We start from the raw sequence: 20,715 nt of genomic DNA, 5'->3' as shown, positions 1-20,715 counted from the left end.
AAGATTCGGCCCTTATAGAAGAAAAAAAAGATGCAGTTATTAAAAAATAAGTAGGATTCACTGATTTTAAAATTATTCTTTTGATAAAACTCATGACTAAGAGCCAGAGTTAATGAAGTTCTAATGCTTTGATCATCTCTGTTATAACCAAAAGATGAGAGGATGAAAAGGAAATTTCAAATAAGAATTTTTGAAAAGGTCATGAAAATCTCATGATCCACTCATCTCACAAATATGGTTCAATCTTTAAAAATCAGTTTTTATTATGCTATGATATTTTTTTTGTTTTTGGTCATTGATCGCTAAAGATATCAGACGAAGAAAGTTTGGTCACCAAAAACCAGTTGATTGTTGTTGAAATTAGTCGTTGACGTATTTATCAAACCAATCAATGGCATAAATTGGTCACTATATAAAGTGTTGTGACTTTGTTAGATGATAACGCACGTGAGTGTACAAGTGTGGTGGAGAGATGAAGTGATGACTTTTGGTTTAAGCCTTAAGGAATAAAAATCCAAAGATATTTTGTGGCCTAACCTAAACGAACATGCATCCACTTCTTTCAATCAGATTCTTTATGTATGTGCCATAGATCATCCTCTCTTTCGTGCGTGGCCAACCAAATTTTGATATTTTTCTTGTTTCTTTACAGTATGATATATTTTTTTTTTTAAGACTATTTTAGATATTTTTCAGTAGCATCATATGGCCATTGCCTTGTTCATTTATAAAAAGTTAACTAGTAGACAATAATGTGCGTTTAACATCCACTTGAGACAATCTAACCAATCGATTCATAAATGAAATGAGACCAATCATTAGAGTATCTCCAACCCCACTCCATATTTTACTCCAAAATGGAAAAAAATGGAATGAAAATAGAGTGATGAACAAAAAATAAAAGCATTACTCTATAAATGGAGTAATCCTTTTATTTTTTGTTCATTACTCCATTTCCCACTCAATTTTCTCAATTTTGGAATAAAATATGAAGTGGGGTTGGAGATGCCCTTAGCCACCAATGATTCCGTATTTATGTAGCTGAAGGGATATTGATGTTGTGGTCGATAAAAGATTGCAAATCTTGTTTCAAAATAATAATTACGACCTACAAACCTATCTAGCTGACCTATGGAAAGGTTAATGTAAGAACGATGTTTTTAGATTTTGTCATTTAGTATATATATATTAATTCGCAATGAAGAATGTACAATATAACAAACTAAGTCCCACATTGGAGAATTAGACAAGGAGTATCTAATATATAAATAGATGTCCAACTCTAATAGTACGAGGCCTTTTGGGATGGAAACCAAAAGTAAATCCATGCGGGCTTGCCAATTAGGCCCAAAGTGGACAATATCGTACTAATCGGATAATATAGAGTTGGACACGGGATTTCACAATCCCAACAATTGGTATCAGAGCCGGTTGACGAGAAATCTGCAAGAAAGACCGAAATACCCTTTGAGTGATGAATGAGTGATGAATGGGTATCCTATGAGTTAGGAATGAGAGGTGTGTGGCAGAAATCAAGTCAGAAGATTCTGGAAGTCAGTTGTGGGACACGAGATGAATGTGATCCTTAGTTTGAAGGGGAGAATGTGATATAACAAACTAAGTCCCACATTGGAGAATTAGACAAGGAGTGTCTAATATATAAATAGATGTCCAACTCTAATAGTACGAGGCCTTTTGAGATGGAAACCAAAAGTAAATCCATGCGGGCTTGCCAATTAGGCCCAAAGTGGACAATATCGTACTAATCGGATAATATAGAGTTGGACACGGGATTTCACAATCCCAACACATTTGACAATTAGTGACATGTGATGATTGAAAACCAAAAACATGTTTCAATATGTGGATGAAAATTATATTACTTTTGGTTCACTAGAAGTGACAATTCGAGTAAATATCCAAGATCACATGGCATCTTCGTTTAAAATGGTATAAACTCATATTTTTAGGTATTTGCCTGAAATTGTTACATATTCCATTTGATACCAGTAAATTGGTTAGTTTTTATTTCCAATTATGGATTCATTTTGCAATTCAGTGAGCTATATGACAACATCCAGAACTGAGTATTAAATAAAATATTTTTTTTGTTAAAAAATTTAAAGTTATTTTTATGTTCGCTTTTCAAAACTTGTAATCATTTTTGTTTATTTCTAGTTTGATCCTAAGTTTGAGTCCGACGGATTGGAGACTCTTGTCAAAGTGATTAAAAAGTTATTATCTAATTTTGACGATCCCTTATTAAACTTTTTTTTTGGTAGGGATCCCTTATTAAATTTTTGATCACAACGTTTAGTAACAATTTGGATTATAATAACTTCTCATAAAAAGAAGTTTACTAATTAGCTTAACAATACATATTTGTTTTATGTGCTATTCATATGTTGCATCATCATTTAGTAACATTTGTGATAAAATCATATTTTATACTAACGGTTGGTTGCGCTTCACGCGAAAAGTTTGTACATTATGATTTACATATTTTTCGAAATTTTTAGTTATATATTATATGTCAATCATTATTTTCGTGATTGCTTTTATTTATATATTATCTGATGTTATATGTCAATCATCCACTCGTTTAAAGTTATTTGATGTTATGATATAAAAGATAAGTATCGTTGTCATTAACAAAATTTCATAATCCAATTGTTGAGTGATAAGTCTAGATGTACCACTTAAGAATCAATCTTTGATAAAAAAAAAAAAAGGATCAATCTAATCTTAAACTTATCTCAATCACCAAAAGTACATTTCATAAGGTATTTGATTTGAATCAAGTATCTAATGACAATTCAAACACAAGAACACTAAATGCAATTCAAACTTTCAACCAATAAGAGAAAATATGAGGGATTAGGCATTTGATTTCAAATGACTAAGATTCAATCTAGTGTGGCAATCTTTCAATTAAAAGTTTTTTTTTAAGTTTGGATCACTAATTTAAACAAGTTCTTTCCCAAGATAAATATTCATTTGCGATCCATTTAAACATCAATTCACATTGGTTTAATCCAACCAATCAATCATTAAGAGCACGTCTAATAAATATCTAAGCATACTTACATCAATTCTCATTTGTTACAAAGTCAAAGATCAATATCAATTTGGTTCAAACATTTCATCAGATACTTCCGGATATGAAATGTCTAATGATCTAGATTAGAGAGGTCAATTCTAATCTAGCATTAAGTACAATAGATAAGCAAGAAAACATAGAGATTTAATACTAAACACCCTACATCTTCACTTAATCAATCTAATCATCATAACCCATGAATACAATGAGAGTCTACTTACTAATCATCATGTTTAACCTTAAACCTATGATAGATTCAAGACTAATCATTTTTTTTTGTCAAAACAAACAGACCACTTGGGAATAAACGTTGTTTGATAAGAGAGTTCAACAACAATAGAGTAGGTTCATCAGAGATATAAAGAGAAAGAGAATTTCAACCTCAAAGAAATTCAAACCAATATTGCGTAAAGGCAATGGTTGGTGGCACAATTTGAAGCTCGGGTTGATGATTTCGGACGGTGTACCTGCTTAAGGCGTAAAGAGGCCCATTGTATCCAGGATCCATGTTAAGCTCATGAGTCTCAGCCTCGAAGCGAAGCACGCCGCGGGCCAATCTGCAGCGGAAGATGACATCCGGCGCTCCAGTGTCTTGTTGTATGCTGCTTTGACCTTGGATCCATTCATTTTGGTTAAATGTGGGGATTGTCAACCCGCCACAACCCTGCCGTCAACGATGGGATCCGGTACGGGTTTATCGGTGGCCCGAACAAGTCAGCATTGTGGAAGATCGTAAGCCACTCGACAATGGTTAGTCTACGCACCACGGAAGCTGCAACAATGTTGGCAATGTGGGGAGGTAAGGTAATGGGAGGGACGTGGTTGTACGCCATTCTTCCTGAAGGAGGCGGAGAGTAACGGCGACAAACAGGCGGAGAGGAACGGCGACGAAGGAATCTCGCGAATCGCACAAACTATGCAAATCTCATGAACGACGAACGGCAAGACTAATCATGTTAAAATATGAAATAAACTCAGATTACTCAAAGAAAGAAAGATTAGATTACTCAAAATTCAATCTTTTGTCATTTTTTTAAAAAAAATTCTTATCAGTATTAAATTTATACTTAAAAAGGTTTTGGAATTCATGAGGTCACTTTTAAAAAAAAAAATCCATATACATTTAAATAAGTCTTTTTTATATAAAAATAAAATAAAATTTTCATTTTTGTTCTTATGTTTATTTTTTTCTTTGTTATATTATTTTTTGAAATCGTTGTTTTGATTATGTATTAGTTCTTTGTTGTGGTTTACTTTTTACTTACATTGACTTTAATAACCACAAGGAGAAAAACTGTCATATTCAGTCCTTTTAAAATATTGCTAATGAATTGTCCTAATTTTTATTATTATGAATTTTTTTCATAATATTTTTAAACTCTGTAGTTTTGTTATATTATATATTTTGGTTATATTATGTAATTCTCAAAATTTGAATTGTTTTATTTTGTTTGTTTTGGTTATATTTCTGTTTTTTTAACACAATATTTTATTTGATTATGTACTAATTTTTTGTTGTAGTTTTCCATCAATTTTAAGTTTCTCTATATTTGAGTTTAGTGAAAAAACATTATTTGCTTTACTTTCTTTTAGAATTTGATAAAATTGAAAATTCAGTATCGTAAATAATTTTTAATCTTTTAAAAAATGTAGACATTTATTTTGGAAATTTATATATTATAAGATTATATTATGTATTTTCATTAAATTATTATTTGCTTACTATTTTTCACCAAGTTTAAGGTATATTATGTATTTGTGCTAAATGTTTATTGTATCATATTTTTTATATATTCAAACTGATTTCTTACAAGAAATATATATTATGTATTAATCTCTGGTTCTGGTTTTCAATTATTTTCTTTGTTCATTTCTTTATATTTAAGTTTCTGGTTCGGGTTTTCGGTTATAGTTTGGGGTTATGGGTAAAATTTCACTTTTAGAAAAATATATTTTGGGTTGGTAAAATTTTGGGTGTTTCGGTTCTCCGGATTACGTTTACGGGTAAAATTTTGGAGCTTTTGAGTATATGAATATTTTTTAGGTATTTATTTAGATTTCGGGTATTTTTGTGTTTTGGGTACTTCATGTTTTTTTGGATTCTAATACTCAAACCAATCCGATCATGTTATGTATTCAAAAATTTAATTTATTTTACAGATATTTGAATTATGAGTCCAAACTAATCCGGAACCAAAAAGAACCGACCTTAACTTAAACTATAGATTTTAAAATAATTAGTTATGCAAATGTTTAAGATCCGAATAACCCAGACCCACAGATCTAAACATGAGCCCTATGTTTCAAAACATTTTATCTCCTTTGATATAATGTTGAAATATTAAAGTATATTGGTATAACTAAACTAACATATGAAACATCTGATATATTTTAAATCAAATTTTCAAAAGTCAAGAGTTTAAACTAAATGTTTTGAAAGTCAAGATATCTTGTACATTCGTGTGATTGAAATAATTTGGGATGCTAAAATGTAAAAGTATAACAATTTTCGTTATAATAATTGTTGAAAATAGTGAGTTATTTATCAAAACGTAATAAATTTTAAGTTGTTGCTACTTGCTATAGTAAACGCATGCTATGACATTTGGTTTTATATTATAGGTTGGACTAAAAAATAAAAGAGTCCAAACAACTTTTATTGGTAAATTTTTTAAGACCTTTTCTATTTTAATTGTATATTGGTATAAAGATAGATAGATCTCCAACATCAAATACCCATCGTTTTTATATTCTCTCATTTCATCTGTCTTTGTAAAAATGATCATGCAGGTGCTAATAATATATATTTTAATCTACCGATGTTGAGAAAACTATATCACTCTTGTTATGCATTAGGATAAAGAGCTTTGAGGCAAATGCCCTTGTGTCTAAGATTTCTTATCATTCACTTTTTAAATGAATGTGAAACCAATACAACTAAAAATAGAGAATGAAGCATTTAGCAATACTATTTTTAAGTTATTTCAACCAGTAAAAAGTTGTTTTCACATAATTCAGTTTCAAATAGTAACAGAATTATAAATTAGTCACCATTCATTTTTTTCTATTCTCAATCTACACAATGCACCATAACATATCATCATTTTAGTTTGATAAGTGTTAGTAGTTTGAACGGTTCAGTTTTGCGGCTGTTCTGCGGTTGTAAACTCAATCAAGTGAGTTATATACCTCTATTTTTACGTGAAGCACAAGATTTTTTTAAAAAAAGACAAAATTCTCGGTAAGTATACATTTTACAATAATATTCTTTAAACTACAAATCTTTCTGCGACAGTTATCAGAGCCAATCAAGCAATATGTTGAGTAGAAAATAGGAAAGCTGTTCAGAAACACATGAATCTCGTAAGAGAAGTTAATGTAAGACTCAATGTTAGAGGAGAAGAGTTTAGTAAAGGACCCTGCTTGGATCCGTAGAGGCAAGGTAAACATGTCATTCTTGTCGATTTGTCGAGTCTTGACTCTATATACAGACCCATTCTTTCACGTCCATATACTGCTGGTATTTAATGACGAAGCAACTATGTATCCATAGTACAAATCCATTAGCTAAAATCTTAGGAGCTAACTAATAGTTTCTATGGTACTTTAAGGAACATTGTTTTCAAAGAAGAATGATCCTTTTGTTACGGTTATTGTCCGTACCAAATACTTTGAGATGCCACCACTGAGCTAGGGTTCTGTGTACATACCAAAAAAGGTCAAACGACTCTCTGTACTTAATTCTGTTTTACTTTTTGAAGTAAAAGAAAATGAATCTGAAATACGATCTTAATTCTCTTTAAATAAATCAGATAATAGCATAAACAAGAATGTTACATAATAATCATACAACAGAATCATCATATACATAAAGGCAAAGGTTTAGCTTAGTGGCTCTATCAGGCCAAAGACCTATGGCCACGAGCCTCAGGTTCGCTGTTCTTCTTGCTAGTATGTAGTAGGCTTCTTGGTTTAGATGGCAATCTGGATAAAGACAAGAAATAAGAGACAAGTGAATTAAAAAAAAAAAAGTAGGAACCATAGATTCGTAAGACTCGTAGCTAAACTAAACTTGCCTACGCAAGAGAGTTCGGTTGGCATTGCTGCTTTGTGGATCATCACGAAGATCTTCACTTGAGTAATGTGGACTCTGAAATGAACATATAGATTTTAGTACTGAAGCATGGCATATTATTACTTTACTCAGTTTTAAGACAAGGATCTGTAATAACAACTTTCAATCTACAAACATTTTTAAATTCTCCGACACTAGTTCTCAGTTCAGTTTCAAAACCTACTACTTCATTAAAAGAACTAATCTAACTTAAATGAGCTCGACCAAACTCAATGTTACTAATTAAGCTCAGTTACGGTCGGAGAATCAAACACTAAAAAGAGATTAGACAAAACAAAAAAGAGTACTCACGTTGTCTGAAACTGATCTTGAAAGCTTCATCTTCTTGCTTTTCCGACCAATTTCACCACCGTCAACATCGCACTTCCTCTTCTTCTTCTTCTTCTTCATCTTGATCGTCTTCTTCTTCTTCTTCTTCTTCGATGAGACGGCACCACGCGAGTTACCCTTCTTGTCCCTCACTTTCCACACGTTTCTCCTCCGGAACACAACCTTCTCCGCCTTCCAGATCTTGAAGCTCGTGTCGATCACCGTCACCTCGCTCCTCGAAAACCCGACCAGATCCTTCTCTCCTTCCTCCTCCTCCTCCTCCTCCTCCTCGATGCCGTCGTCTTCCTCCTCAACGACTCTTCTCCTCTTCCTCTCCCTCTTCTCCGTGGCGAATTTTGGCCGTTGGGGAGGAGGAGGAGGAGGAGTCTCGACGGAGCAATGCTTAGGGTTCGATTGCTTCCTCGGGAGCTTCTTCCCCGGAACCGTCGCCGTCGAGCGAGAGGAGCCGCTGTAATTGAAGAGCTCCGAGAGAACATCGCTCATCACGCCGTACCATTCTCCCGGATTTGGATCCGACGGACTATCCGTCAGCTCCGGATCCGATGGAGTCGGAGCAGACGGAGGAGAATCGGTATGGTGGTTGCGGCGGAGGAAGTCGTCGAGGGAAAGAGGAGTACCGGAAGCATCGTCGTCTTCGGTGGTGGAGAGTCCTTTGCTTACGCGGAGACGGTCAAGCCAAGTGGAGGAGGCGACGGGCGTGTCGGAGCTGAGCATCGGAGACGACGATGTTACAAGAAAATAAAATGTTTTGACTCTCTTGTTGTGTGTATTTAAAACAGTGCGCCGTTCGGATAACAGGAAAACTACAATTGCAATTTTGACTCCAACTACGCGTCGTCTTCATATTATTTTAATCCTCACACATTAGGAGACTTACCCATTGGTTTGGTAAAACCAATAGTTAATGTTATTGTATTTTAATTGCAACAAAAATTTACTGCTTATGAAATTTTTAGTGGAAAGATGCTACAAATTACATATTCTCAGCTCTAGTTCCAATTATAAATTACAAATTTAAATGATAATCGAGGATATGAAGTGTATAATCAACACTAGAAACACATAAAAAAAAGCAGATGTGCATTGTGCTAAGCTCCAATTACTATTCTAAACACCAGAAACCACAATAAATTATTATTCTGGTCATGTTTTTTTTTTTTTTGGTAAAAATGTTAAAATTATCATTACCAATTTTAGTTTTTGACAGAATACAGAGATCACGAAGAAACAGAAAATTAAAATGTAACTAAACAGAAGCTCTAACTGGAAAAACAGAGGAAGATACAACCGGCTACAAGACCAACACGCTGAACACATCAGACTTGGTACACTTCGCTTGCCGCAAAAAGATGGACCGCTGTGAAAACGAGATCTTGAGCCCGGAAAAGTTGGCGTACCCGATGAACAAGTCTTTAAGATAAGGTCCATCTAAGAACAGCTCGCTAATGACTTCCTAATCCGAGTCCAACATGAATAGACCGGCAGACCAGAGACCTAACACACCCGCTAGATCGCCGAGTCTTATTCAAAACAAACACAAACACAGGCTGTGATGGAGACAAACCTGAGTAGAACACTTCAGAGGCCGCTAAAAGAAAAGAAACGACCTGCTGAGAAAACCAAAAGGCCGTCCAAACACTGGGATGATCATTCCTTAACCAGGTGACCTCACCGTCCACGCAACCGGCTGACCCAACCAGCGCTACAAGATGACGACCTGATCCGAAACAAAACACCTGTCTCGGTCTTTGAGCGCTTCGGTCCCGTCAAAGACGAAACGAAGCAAAGCCACAGAAGCTCGACCAGATACATGGGAGAAGAGAGCAAAGGGAGATCACCCTCATGAGATGGAGACGAGAAAGCCATAGACGACAAACCTTTACCACACCTCCGAGGATGCAGACGCATAACCACATGAGAACGATAGCCACACGACCACACAAACCCTGTGCACGAACCGACAAGCAACAAACTTGCCGTCTCCCATGAGCGAAAGCAGCCCAGCCCGCTTGATGACACAAGACCCTTGCGTCGGCGAGACGAAAAGCAAAACGCACCTCTCCACGCGAAGACAATCTTTGGATACAAACCATCGAGAACAAGGAGAGATCGCACCAACACACCACGCGCCTCCACCACACAAACACACCTCCAGATCTAAAAGAGAAAACTAGATCAAAGAAGGTATTTACCCTAAAAGCCGACTTTGAACACCCACGCGCTACACCGCCTCACTGAATCTCCAGGACGGAGGCCACCAGCCTCGGATCTACAACCCCCCGGAGCAGCTGCAGAGGATCCCGTGGCAGAGCACGACCCAGAGGCTCAAGCATATCGACAGCACAAACAACAGAAGATGAATCGGAGCAAAAAGGAAAGAGGGATAGGAGAGGAAGACGCCTCCGGCGACCACGTGCGCCACCGCTGGTTTCGCCGGAGCAAGGAAGCTTTAGTAAATCACTGCCGGAGGAGAGAAAGTGGAGAAAAGTTAGAGAGAAAGGGTTTCGTTATATCTATATTCTGGTCAGGTTTATACACAACTAGGCCTGGGATTTTTATCCATAACCGAATACCCGAACCGGAACCGACCCGAAATGGACCGGTTCGGTTCGGTTTCGGTCCTAGACAATTTATCCGATGGGTATTAGTGTTAATTATCCATGGGTATCGGTTCGGTTCCGGTTTTTATCCGAGACTGAACGGGTACCCGTTTAACCCAAATTCTATGCTTAAAAAAACATAAATTTGTATCTTCTGAGGGTTGAATCCGGGTTGGATAGGCAAAGCAACAACTGTAATACCACTAGACTAGTTCAACTTTGTTGTATTTAATTCATGTTACTAATATATATACGATTTCTATTTACTTTTCCTTAAAAAATAAAATAAATAAATAAAAAACTGGTATATAATTATTTTATTTTGCAAATATTTATATAATTCACATAAGAAACGGGTACCCGGAACCGACCCGAAACCGGTAGTACCCGATCCGAAATCCGAACCGAAATCTACTAAGTACCCATTGGGTATAGAATTCATTTATCCGAAAAACCCGGACCCAATCGGTTCCTATCCGAACTCGAACGAATATCCGAAGTCCCAGCCCTATACACAACGAGAGATCAAAATACTAGCATTTGGTTCAACAAATGAATTAAGTTTTAGTTACAATCAGATTAGATACATAGAGGCATTGCGAACCAAGACGTCAAAAGTCTTCATGCACCAAAACCTACGGGTCTATAGCTAAATCCCATTTCCATCACTTCACATCTGCATCTGACATCAATTGAAAAATGGTTAGCAATCATAAAGGAAATGTTCTAAATCCTCTAAATGAGTTATTATGAAAATGGTTAGCAATCACAAAGAGATGTTTATATCAAACATGCGTTTAGTGGTAAGCGCCAATCAAGAATCCCTATAACCAATTCTAGCTACAAGACTTTCATCACTTAGGCTTAAGAAGGCAAATATCAACGTAGGATGCAATAAACTCTAACCTCAAACTTTAAGAAGCTGCGTTTTATTATAGAAAGCAATGCCGATCCAATCAGGCAGCGAACAAGACCACTGCAACTGGTTTATCTCCGAACCAGCCGAGTAAACCGACATCGGATCAATCCCATTAGGTCCAGCTACAGTCGGCACAGCTCCCAAATCAACGCCTCCGTGTCATCACCACCCGAACAAATATGCTTACAGCTCTGCGGAGCTCAAGCTACACCATTAACACTACCCTGATGGCCATCAGGCGATGCCGCTCCAGCTCCGCAACAGGCATCGTCGGCAAGCGAATATCAAGAATCAAAACCTTATAATCGTCGACATGTACCTCAAGTCTTGCTTGTTCCACACGACTCTTAATAGTGGAGTGTTCTTTGTCGCGCAAGTCAAAGATCCTGACGGACCCATCGGCGGAGACAGACGCAAGGACACTAGCTTCTTCCCACGCTATGTCGTGAACCTCTTATTGTGCGCTAGTTTTCGAGGAAGCTTCCGACGGCGATGCGGTGGTTGGAGGGGCTCCTGCGTGGAGAGAAGAGAAGGCCATGGCGCAGAGTGGGTGAGGAGAGTCGTACGTGACGGCTGTTTCTGATCTGGAGAAAGAATCCAGAACTGAGTTATACATGATTTGATTCGGTGTTTGATTCGTACACGACCACATCTCTCGTTCTTCAGACAGAAAGTTGTAAAGTTAGTAAAAGAAATTGTAAAGTTAGTGTCAGTACGACCCATGGTGACGGCATGCGTATACGGGCTAAACCCTCTGTCTTAATCAGTAACTAGATTTTTTGACCCGCGCTTAAGAAGCGCGGGTATTTTTTGGTGACCGTAAACTCAAATATTAAATGAATTTATATATATTATTAGATATCTAAAATATTTAAAAGCTGTTCTATTATTATTATTTCAGTCCGGTACAATGTTTTCATTGAGTTTTCATATCCGAATCAAACTTGTGGTCGAACCGTAAGATCTAATAACTCATATATAATGGAATAGAATATAATAAAATGAATATAGTAAAAGTATCTGAAAATCAAAAAAACCGTTATTAACCCACTGAGAAAAATATAATTTGTTTTTTGTTTTATAAATTTTTGATACATTAATATACATTTGACTTGTATGAGAAATTTCTTTTAACAAATATTGTTAAGTTTATTTATAAATATATTAATTATCAATCTACCAAAATAGTGAAGCAAGTATTATTTTTTTCCTTTTTTAATTTTCTATCAAACTATTATCAATTTTGTTTTAAAAAAAATCAGTTTGTGACAGATATTTTATTATTAGAAATCCATACAATTTAAATAATGTTACATTTATATGTATTTATGTATAAAATGGTCTTTATAATTTGGGATTTTGTAAAAAATGGGTCTAAAGTTAATTTGGTTAATTTTTTTTTTGTAACAAAAGTTAATTAGATTTATAATTTTCTTTTCTGAATGGGTTGTATCAGTTAAATTATCTTTTTAAGTTAAACGCCCAAAGCCCAATTAATAATATTTGTTTTGCTGATAACAAAGTGAGATTAAATAGGGATAACATATAATATATAAGAAAGACCAAAAAATAAAAATAGGAAAGGGTCCAACAACCTTTTATAAGTAGATTTTTTAAGACTGTTTCCTTTTAATAGTATAGATTTTGATGTTTATATAGATAGTGGGCCTTATTTGCATAGATTGTGGACCTTTTATTGCTAAGCGGGCTTTCGACTTTCAATCCTAGTTTTTCACACAGTATTTCTTTTAGAGGAAAGTAGGACAATGATAATAGATGTACTATGTACTTATTATGTAGATGATGAAACTTGATCGCACATGAAATTGATGGAATATAACTATTTTCCTTGTTATTTATTTTATAATATGTTCCAAAAATTATATTATTTTATTTGATTTGTTAAAGTTTCTATTTTGATTTACTTGTTCAATAGGTTATAACTATTATATTATTATTATTATTATTATGTAACACTTATTTTGATGTTTTTAGTTTTTTTCATCAAATAAATTTTATATTGAAATAAAATTTGGTTCAAGCAAACACTTAGAGAAAAAGACCAAAATAGCACTAAATCAAGTTTTTGTTCTCAAACTAGCACTCAAGGCCAAAAGTCACAAAAATAGCACTCAAGGGGTAGGGTTTAGGGTTTAGAATTTAGGGTTTAGGGTTTAGAGTTTAGGTTTTAGGGTTTAGAGTTGAGAAGTGAGGTTTTGGGGATAAGATTTTAAATTTTGAAAAATAAAAAAATTTAAATTTTTCAAAAAATAAAATGCTATTTTGGTCATTTTAGTTTTTGAGTGCTCGCAGTGTGAGAAAACAGCCGTCTTTCGTCATCCACATGGATCAATGTCTCCCAGGGTGGTTTACAGAGTCTATATGAGTCTGTAATGTTGTCGACAAAAGAAAAAAAAAAGTTTTTGAGTGCTATATTTTTGATATAAACTTAGAAATGTGCTATTTTGGAGATTTGCCCAAATACTTATACTCTTTATGAATTTGGTAACGTTTCTATCTAGAATTACCTTTTAATATTTTATGACTATTATATTATGTAATACTTGTTTCGATATTTTTCTTTAAAATACTTGTTTTGATATTTTTAGATTTTTATTAAATATATTTTCTATTTAATATAATTTATTTATATTATTTTGGATCATCTATCACGATTAGATAACCATGACCACTAAAATAAAAATTTTAATTAATAATTAGATAATATTTATATAAAACCAACTAATTCAGTATATATAAAGTTTAGATCTCTAGTTATGATTTTTAAATACGTTGAAATGATGATGAAAATGGATAATAACCAAAACTAGTAATAACATAAAAACACAATGATTGAAATCAATATTTAATCAATTTGCTTTACGCCTTTAAATGATGGGTCCAGTCCTACATATGCTTGTTCATCAACTTTTATTATGTCGACTTCTTTGAAAAATGAATGATCATTTTTGTATACGTTTTGTAGCTTGATGAGAGTTATTTACTAAATTTCACAAATTTATATTTAACAGATCAATATTAATTATGAATTTTAATTTGCAGACTAAACTCTAATGGTATCTTTTTTTTTTGATCAATCTCTATTAGTATCTAAAAAATCCAACAATGATGTCATTGACTTAGTCAACTTAATGGAAGAGCGTACAATGTTTTGGTACTATTCATTTAGTTGACTGAGTCAATGACAACATTCTTGGATATTAGTCATCTATGATCTAGCTGATGGTTTGTGGACTCATGCGATCTAGTCCTCGACAGAAGCTATTATGCATAGGATTGGACTTCAGAAAGGGTTATCAATTTCTTTTAATCTATTTTTTTTCTAAAGAAGAGGTTTATCAATTTTGAAGAGTCATTTTTAGATCATCTTCGATCCAATCTCTATTTTAGAGATTTACTAGAGTAGTATCCGTGTTTTGAAATCACAAAATTGTTTTTTGTTGACAAATTTACTAACATGTATATTGATAAAATGACTAAGATAGCACTAAAAAAGTTTTTATCACAAATATAGCACTTAAGAATAAAAATGACTAAAATAGCACTTAAATATTTTATAAATTATTTATTTTTACCCCTTGGGTTAACTAATCCTAGACCTTTTTGTTTAGAGTTGAGGAGTGGGGTTTTGGGGAAATGATTTCCAATTTAAGAAAATTAAAAAAACTTAAAATTTTCAAAATAAAAATGCTATTTTGGTCATTTTAGTTTTTGAGGGCTATTTTTGTGACATAAACTTAGAAAAGTGTTATTTTGAAGATTTGTCCATGTATATTTATTCACTGATATTTTTAGGTATGCGTTTTTGGTTTTTGGTTCACTTCTATATTGTATTTTCTGGTTTTGTGTTTGGTTTCGGTTTGGATGTGGTTTTTGGTTTTGGTTCAAAAAATATAGTAACTTCTTGGTTATTTATAAACTTAGTTTTAGTTTGACTTTAGTTATTTTTATTTTTAGTTTGGTTCAAATAAAAATGTTAGAAACCCAATTAAAATTTTAAGTTCAACTGAGAGTGTTGGTATGAATAGGGATATGGAGTTTTCAATCTTGATTATGATTTAGATTTCTATATTTTTGGTTACATTTTCTAATTTTTATCTCGTGTTATTGAATGTCTTTATATTTTAAACATGTTTAGAGAATCGGTATATCTCAATGTTATATACCAAATCAGAAAATATTTGTTAATTTCATATTTCTATGTGCCTAGACTTTGAACCGTACTTTCAAACCGTGGAATAATTTTTAAAAGAAAAAAATATAGAATTGCATTCTATATATATTTAAAGTATGGGATTGCCTTATTTGGCTCATCAATTCCATAATATAACTAAATATACACAATAAAATATTTTTTTAGTATGTGTGAACAAATTTAAAACGACAATTAAAATGAAACAAAGAAAGTATACTTTAGTAAAATTTCAATATAATTACAATAAAAAATTATGTAAACTAATACATGTTTTCTATACAAATCAATACTATAAATACCTTAAGATCCAATATTTTTTTAATAATATTAAAGAGTGAATTATACATATAATATATAAAATTTAACCACACTTGGTGTGGATGCAACAATTTTTTGGAATTAATTTACAAACTAATGAATTTATTGTGTAAATATCCATTTTGGTTGTCCATATTAAGATCGGAATGTTATTGTTAAAGAACTAAAAATATTTGAATCTCTTTAGATTAGTTTTCATTTTATGTCTATAAATATAATAAATATCTCGCTGCACCTATTTTTGAAATATATTTATAAAGTTATACAATCTTTCTTTGTTTTTAGTTTTAAGGATTTGGGATAGAAGAAATAATAAAGAGGATATAATATGTTAACAAATATTTATTTGTCCCCCCGATGTGCTAATATTCTTTACACAAACGATATCATGAACAACAAAATTATCTGAGAATTTATTATTCAGGAAGCAAAAATATTTGGATTTGGAAATTAAACATGTTTTATAAGTCATTATAATGTACAAAGTATAAGATAATATCAATAAGGTATATTTGAAACGAAGTCTTAATTATATAATATGTTTTATGATTCACATAATGTTAGGTTAAAACTATAGGGCACAATGAACTCTAATATAAAAATATCATATCTTTTAGGGTTAACTAATCTAAACTTGGAGTTTAAAGTTGAGGGATGTAATATAATTTTTGGAATGTGAAATTTAAGATTCTAATAAATATATAAATAAATATTTTAAAATTTTAATTAAAAAAATAGTTTCAAAAATAATTTTGGATTTTCAAAATGAAATTTTGAAAAAAAGGAAAAACAAATTCAAAAATAAAAAATTCGAATTTGAAAAACTATAATTCAAAAACATAAAAAAGTTTTTTTAATAATTATTTATTATATATATAATATGGGTATAAGAATCTTCGACCATTTAATAAAAAATGTATTTTTGAAAATATCTATTTAACGGTGATAAACATGAATGATGAATAAATGATAAAAAAAAGTGTAACATAAAAATTTTCCAAAGATGTTTCTGTTTCTTGCTGTCAGTAATCCCTAACAAATCCAAGGAAACATCGATAATATGTGTCTTAAACCAAAAAAAATAGTTCTAGTTCTAGTTACTTTTATTTATGTTCCAAAAGATGTTACTTTTATTTGTTGTAAAGAAAAGACAACAAAAAAAAAAGAAAAGCGACAAGAAACAATGATGGGTCCAAATTTAGAGAGTAGGGACAAGTCGGTAAGTCGATTGACATTGACATACCTCTATTTTCTTCATCCCGAATCCCACGTTTACTCCAATTTCAGATTCAGGTCCCACGTTTTTCTGTATAAAAAGATATATCAAGCAAAAAATATTCTATATCAAGTGCCTTGATCTTAATAATAGTCAAAATAGTTCACAGTTTAGCATAATTTGAAATTAACATATTAATGACTCATTAACATTAACCTGATACGTTATTTGATATGGCATTGGAAGTCGATCTTAGGATATGGTCTTCTTCAACCATAATTCATGCGGTAGTGTATCAGAAGTTCAAAAAGAACCTGCTCTTGACAACATATGTGTTAGTTGGTATGTTTTTTAGTTAGCATATATTATATTTTATTAGCTGTTAAAAACTGGTTGCTAAGAAAACATATACCAGATAACAATTCATTTATCAGTTAACGAATTATTTATCAGACAATGTTTAACTCACAAAATATTATCAATCCATTTATCATTTCACAAACCAAGAATAAAACTGTATATTCAGCAGATAATATAACAGCTAACAAACCATACAACATGCTTTGTTAGCTGATCATGATTATGTGTAGCGTGTTAAAAGAATCAATCACATACATAATAAAAAATAATGTATCTATTACAAAAACATGTATCAGCTAACAAATAATATATTAGCTAATAAATCAAATACCAAGCAAAATGTAACACTTAACAAACCATGTATCATCTAACCAATTCTATATCTACTAACAACAAATAGCTTATAACACTTTACCACATATTATCAATTAGCGACAATTAAATAATAACAGTTAACAAACCATTTATCTCAAATCGCGATAGAAAACAAAAGATACATTAATAAACATAAATAATAAGGAAATTGCACTCCATACACTAAACTTTTACCCTAATTAATTAAATACCCTAAATCCCACAATGTTATACCATTCTCCATAGACACAAACTAGTCACATCATAGGTATTTCATCTTTTTATAGGGTTTTAAACCAATTCACCCATAATAATATTGGATAACAAGTAAAATGACTACTAACATAAATGTTATCTATATCAACAAACATCGATATCACGAAATTGCTAGTCATCACTCTTGATTCATATTCGATCTTCAGCAATTTCCCAATCCTCAGAAGAGAATTCATCAGCGATTCTTTTTCAGATCTGACACAACTTTTCCCTACACCATCAAAGATAACTCAGACTTCTATATGGTTTTGATATATACAAACAGAGAATTAATGACCATAAACTAAAGAAGATAATCATCTGAGATAAAATATATTATCGTACAGAATAGTCATGGGCATTCGGATGTTTGGTTTATTCGATTTTCGGATTATTCGGGTTAGGATGTTTAGGTACCGTTTAGGAACCAGACATTTTTCGGATCGGTTAGGTTCGGATAATGTCGGATTCGGATCATATTTCTATTTTTTTTATAAAACTCGAAGTAGAACCGTATTACAAATAATTTAGGTTTGGCTCGGGTTTAAAGTCCAAAAAATCAAAAAAATCCCGAAAATCCAGGTTAAACCCGGAAAAATCCAAAAAATATTCTGGTTATTCGGATCGTTCAAATTTTTTTAGATATTTTATTTATAAATTATATTTTATATATATTAAAATTAAAATAATTAATATTTTTAATATATTCAAAATATGCGGATATGTTCGGTCCCGGTTCGTTTTTGGATTAAAAAATATAAGAACCGTTTGGGTTTTTTTAATTTTCGGAAACGTTCGGGTCTTTGTAATTTCGGAACCGTTCGAATTTTTGTAATTTTCGAACCGGTTCTGGTACAGTTTTCGGATTTCGGATTATATTCCTAGGACTAGTATAGAATAGTGATTCTTATGCATAATATAAGTGAAGTGTTAATTAATCTTCTAATCAAAATCTTGGGTGCGAATTAGGCCTGTTGCCAAAGTGATAAAAACTAATTTGTGTAGACCCTATGAAATAAAAACAGTTTAACACATGAATCACGTATGAGAGTGGATCACAGTTTTAGTCATATTTAGGTACGATTGTGTTGTATATTACTACACCAAAATATTATATATTAAAATCAATAAGAAGATCATATGATAAAATTTAACAACACACATGAGAAGGCAAAGAAAAAACAGGTTAACACATGAATCACGAAGGGAGTACGATTCAAAAAAGAAAAGAACGTATATATTATTTTTTACCCATAACACATTCATGCATCTTGAATTTGTCTTTTTTTTTCCTGGCAATGTATCTTGATTCAATATCGGTAATTGATTAATATGCTGATGGGAGACATGGTTTCCACCGACCATATTAATTATATTTTTATTAAAATCAACATATATGTATGTATATATTTATAAAACTGTAGATAGTGTCACAACGAGCCATTAATTAGAAGTGTTTGACACGGTACAAGATTCATCATTGTGCTTATCAAGATTGACTTGCATCAAGTCACAACCATATAGCTAGGATCATGTCCACTATTTTGATGGAACAATATAGATAACTTTGTTTTGACACGTGTCTTGCTTTTTCTCAATCTCAATCTTTGAACCAAAAATACACGAAAATCTTTATCCACACATGTATAACTTTTGTTGTTCTTAAATACATAGGTGCATAGGGGAAGTAGTGTCGTCGTGGGTGCTCAGTGCTCTAGAAGTAAGCTCTTTGGATCCCTTTCTTGTGGTGTGGATCTTTAGTCGTTAGTTTGTATGGTTTATTAATTCGTATATATATAAATGCAATTCAGATCGAAAAAAAACACGTGTGTAACATTTACATTAATTTGCACAATCATGTCTTCCTGTGGGCTTTTTCATAGTCCTTTTTTTTTGTAAACTCTTTTTCATAGTCTTCACCAGCTTGTAATTCTTTGGTCGGTGTCTGGTGTCGACAAGTGCCGTCTCGATAATTTTAGTGACACAAAGAAAAAGGGATTTTATATACTTGGACTACATTAATCGAAGAATAGGTGACTAATCGTGAAATGATTTCTAATATCGTAAAAGTGTGATTAGAATATGTAAAAATATCATGTAGTAATTATAATATAAGTATAAGCAAATATTTTTCTCAAAAAAAGAAAGAAAAAAGAATGTTTTTTGTCATACAAAATAATTTTGCTGTATATTCTATCCTATGTTAAAATTTTAAAATACTTATATTAAGATACATATTCAGAAAGAGTTCTAAAATAACATACCTGGCCTCAATTAATCGAAGAATAGGTGATCAATTGTGAAATGATTCCTATATCGTAAAAGTGAGATCAAAATATATAGAAATATCATGTGATAATTATATAAGATAAGTAAACAAATATTTCGAAACTCTACGAATAAAACATCGGTTGGGTGGTATAACTCATGGACCGAGGAAAAGGGTATAGAGGAGACCTACTAGTAGTAGGAATGGTCAAACCGATATATATATATATATAATCCTAACTAATTGTTTTTAAACAAAAACATATACATTAATCAAAATTTTATAATGGAAGCATGGTAACAAAATATAAAATCATTTAAAGAATATCAAAAGTAAAAAGAAAAAATTAGATGATGCAATTATCATATAAGGTAGTAAGAGATTAAAATATTACACAACCATTACTATAAAGAAAGCATAAAAATTGTGACTGATATCATATATATTTGCATGATCTTAACTACCATTTAGTGTACATATTTATCATATAGAGAAGCATTTAGACACTATTAGGCTGTATTTTCATGCACATGTTTCTATTAGATGTCAGAGTATTCTTTTGAAGTTTTTGGAGGTGTTTGGAACCATCTTGGGTTAAAAAAAGTGAAGATCAAACTTTGGGCGACTAAAATGGCAAAGAACA

At 32.2% G+C, this 20,715-nt stretch overlaps 1 protein-coding gene and 1 pseudogene across 1 annotated transcript; both read right to left on the bottom strand.

The window, feature by feature from the left end:
* Positions 1–6,871: 6,871 nt before the first annotated feature.
* Positions 6,872–8,364, bottom strand: LOC106404287 (protein fantom). Its single transcript, XM_013845018.3, has 3 exons — positions 7,527–8,364; positions 7,177–7,250; positions 6,872–7,084 (listed from the first exon to the last, which is right to left on the bottom strand). Exons 1-3 carry the CDS (start codon positions 8,277–8,279, stop codon positions 7,000–7,002), a joined length of 912 nt encoding a protein of 303 aa, XP_013700472.2. The 5' UTR covers positions 8,280–8,364; the 3' UTR covers positions 6,872–6,999.
* Positions 8,365–10,687: 2,323 nt separating this feature from the next.
* Positions 10,688–11,807, bottom strand: LOC106415171 (annotated as a pseudogene).
* Between the last annotated feature and the right edge of the window lie 8,908 nt (positions 11,808–20,715).

The sequence above is a fragment of the Brassica napus genome, chromosome A2, assembly GCF_020379485.1.
Source record: "Brassica napus cultivar Da-Ae chromosome A2, Da-Ae, whole genome shotgun sequence".
Lineage (NCBI taxonomy): Eukaryota > Viridiplantae > Streptophyta > Magnoliopsida > Brassicales > Brassicaceae > Brassica > Brassica napus.
The sequence above is the reverse complement of the archived record's forward strand: the minus strand, read 5'-3'. Positions and strand labels throughout refer to the sequence as shown.

Bases quoted from the DNA above. Each gene is read 5' to 3' on its own strand.
- LOC106404287 (XM_013845018.3), bottom strand. From the start codon at position 8,279: ATGCTCAGCTCCGACACGCCCGTCGCCTCCTCCACTTGGCTTGACCGT. The intron at 7,251-7,526 runs GTGAGTACTCTT...TGTTCATTTCAG, and splicing joins CAAGATCAGTTTCAGACAAC to AGTCCACATTACTCAAGTGA. The intron at 7,085-7,176 runs GCAAGTTTAGTT...GTCTTTATCCAG, and splicing joins AACCGAACTCTCTTGCGTAG to ATTGCCATCTAAACCAAGAA.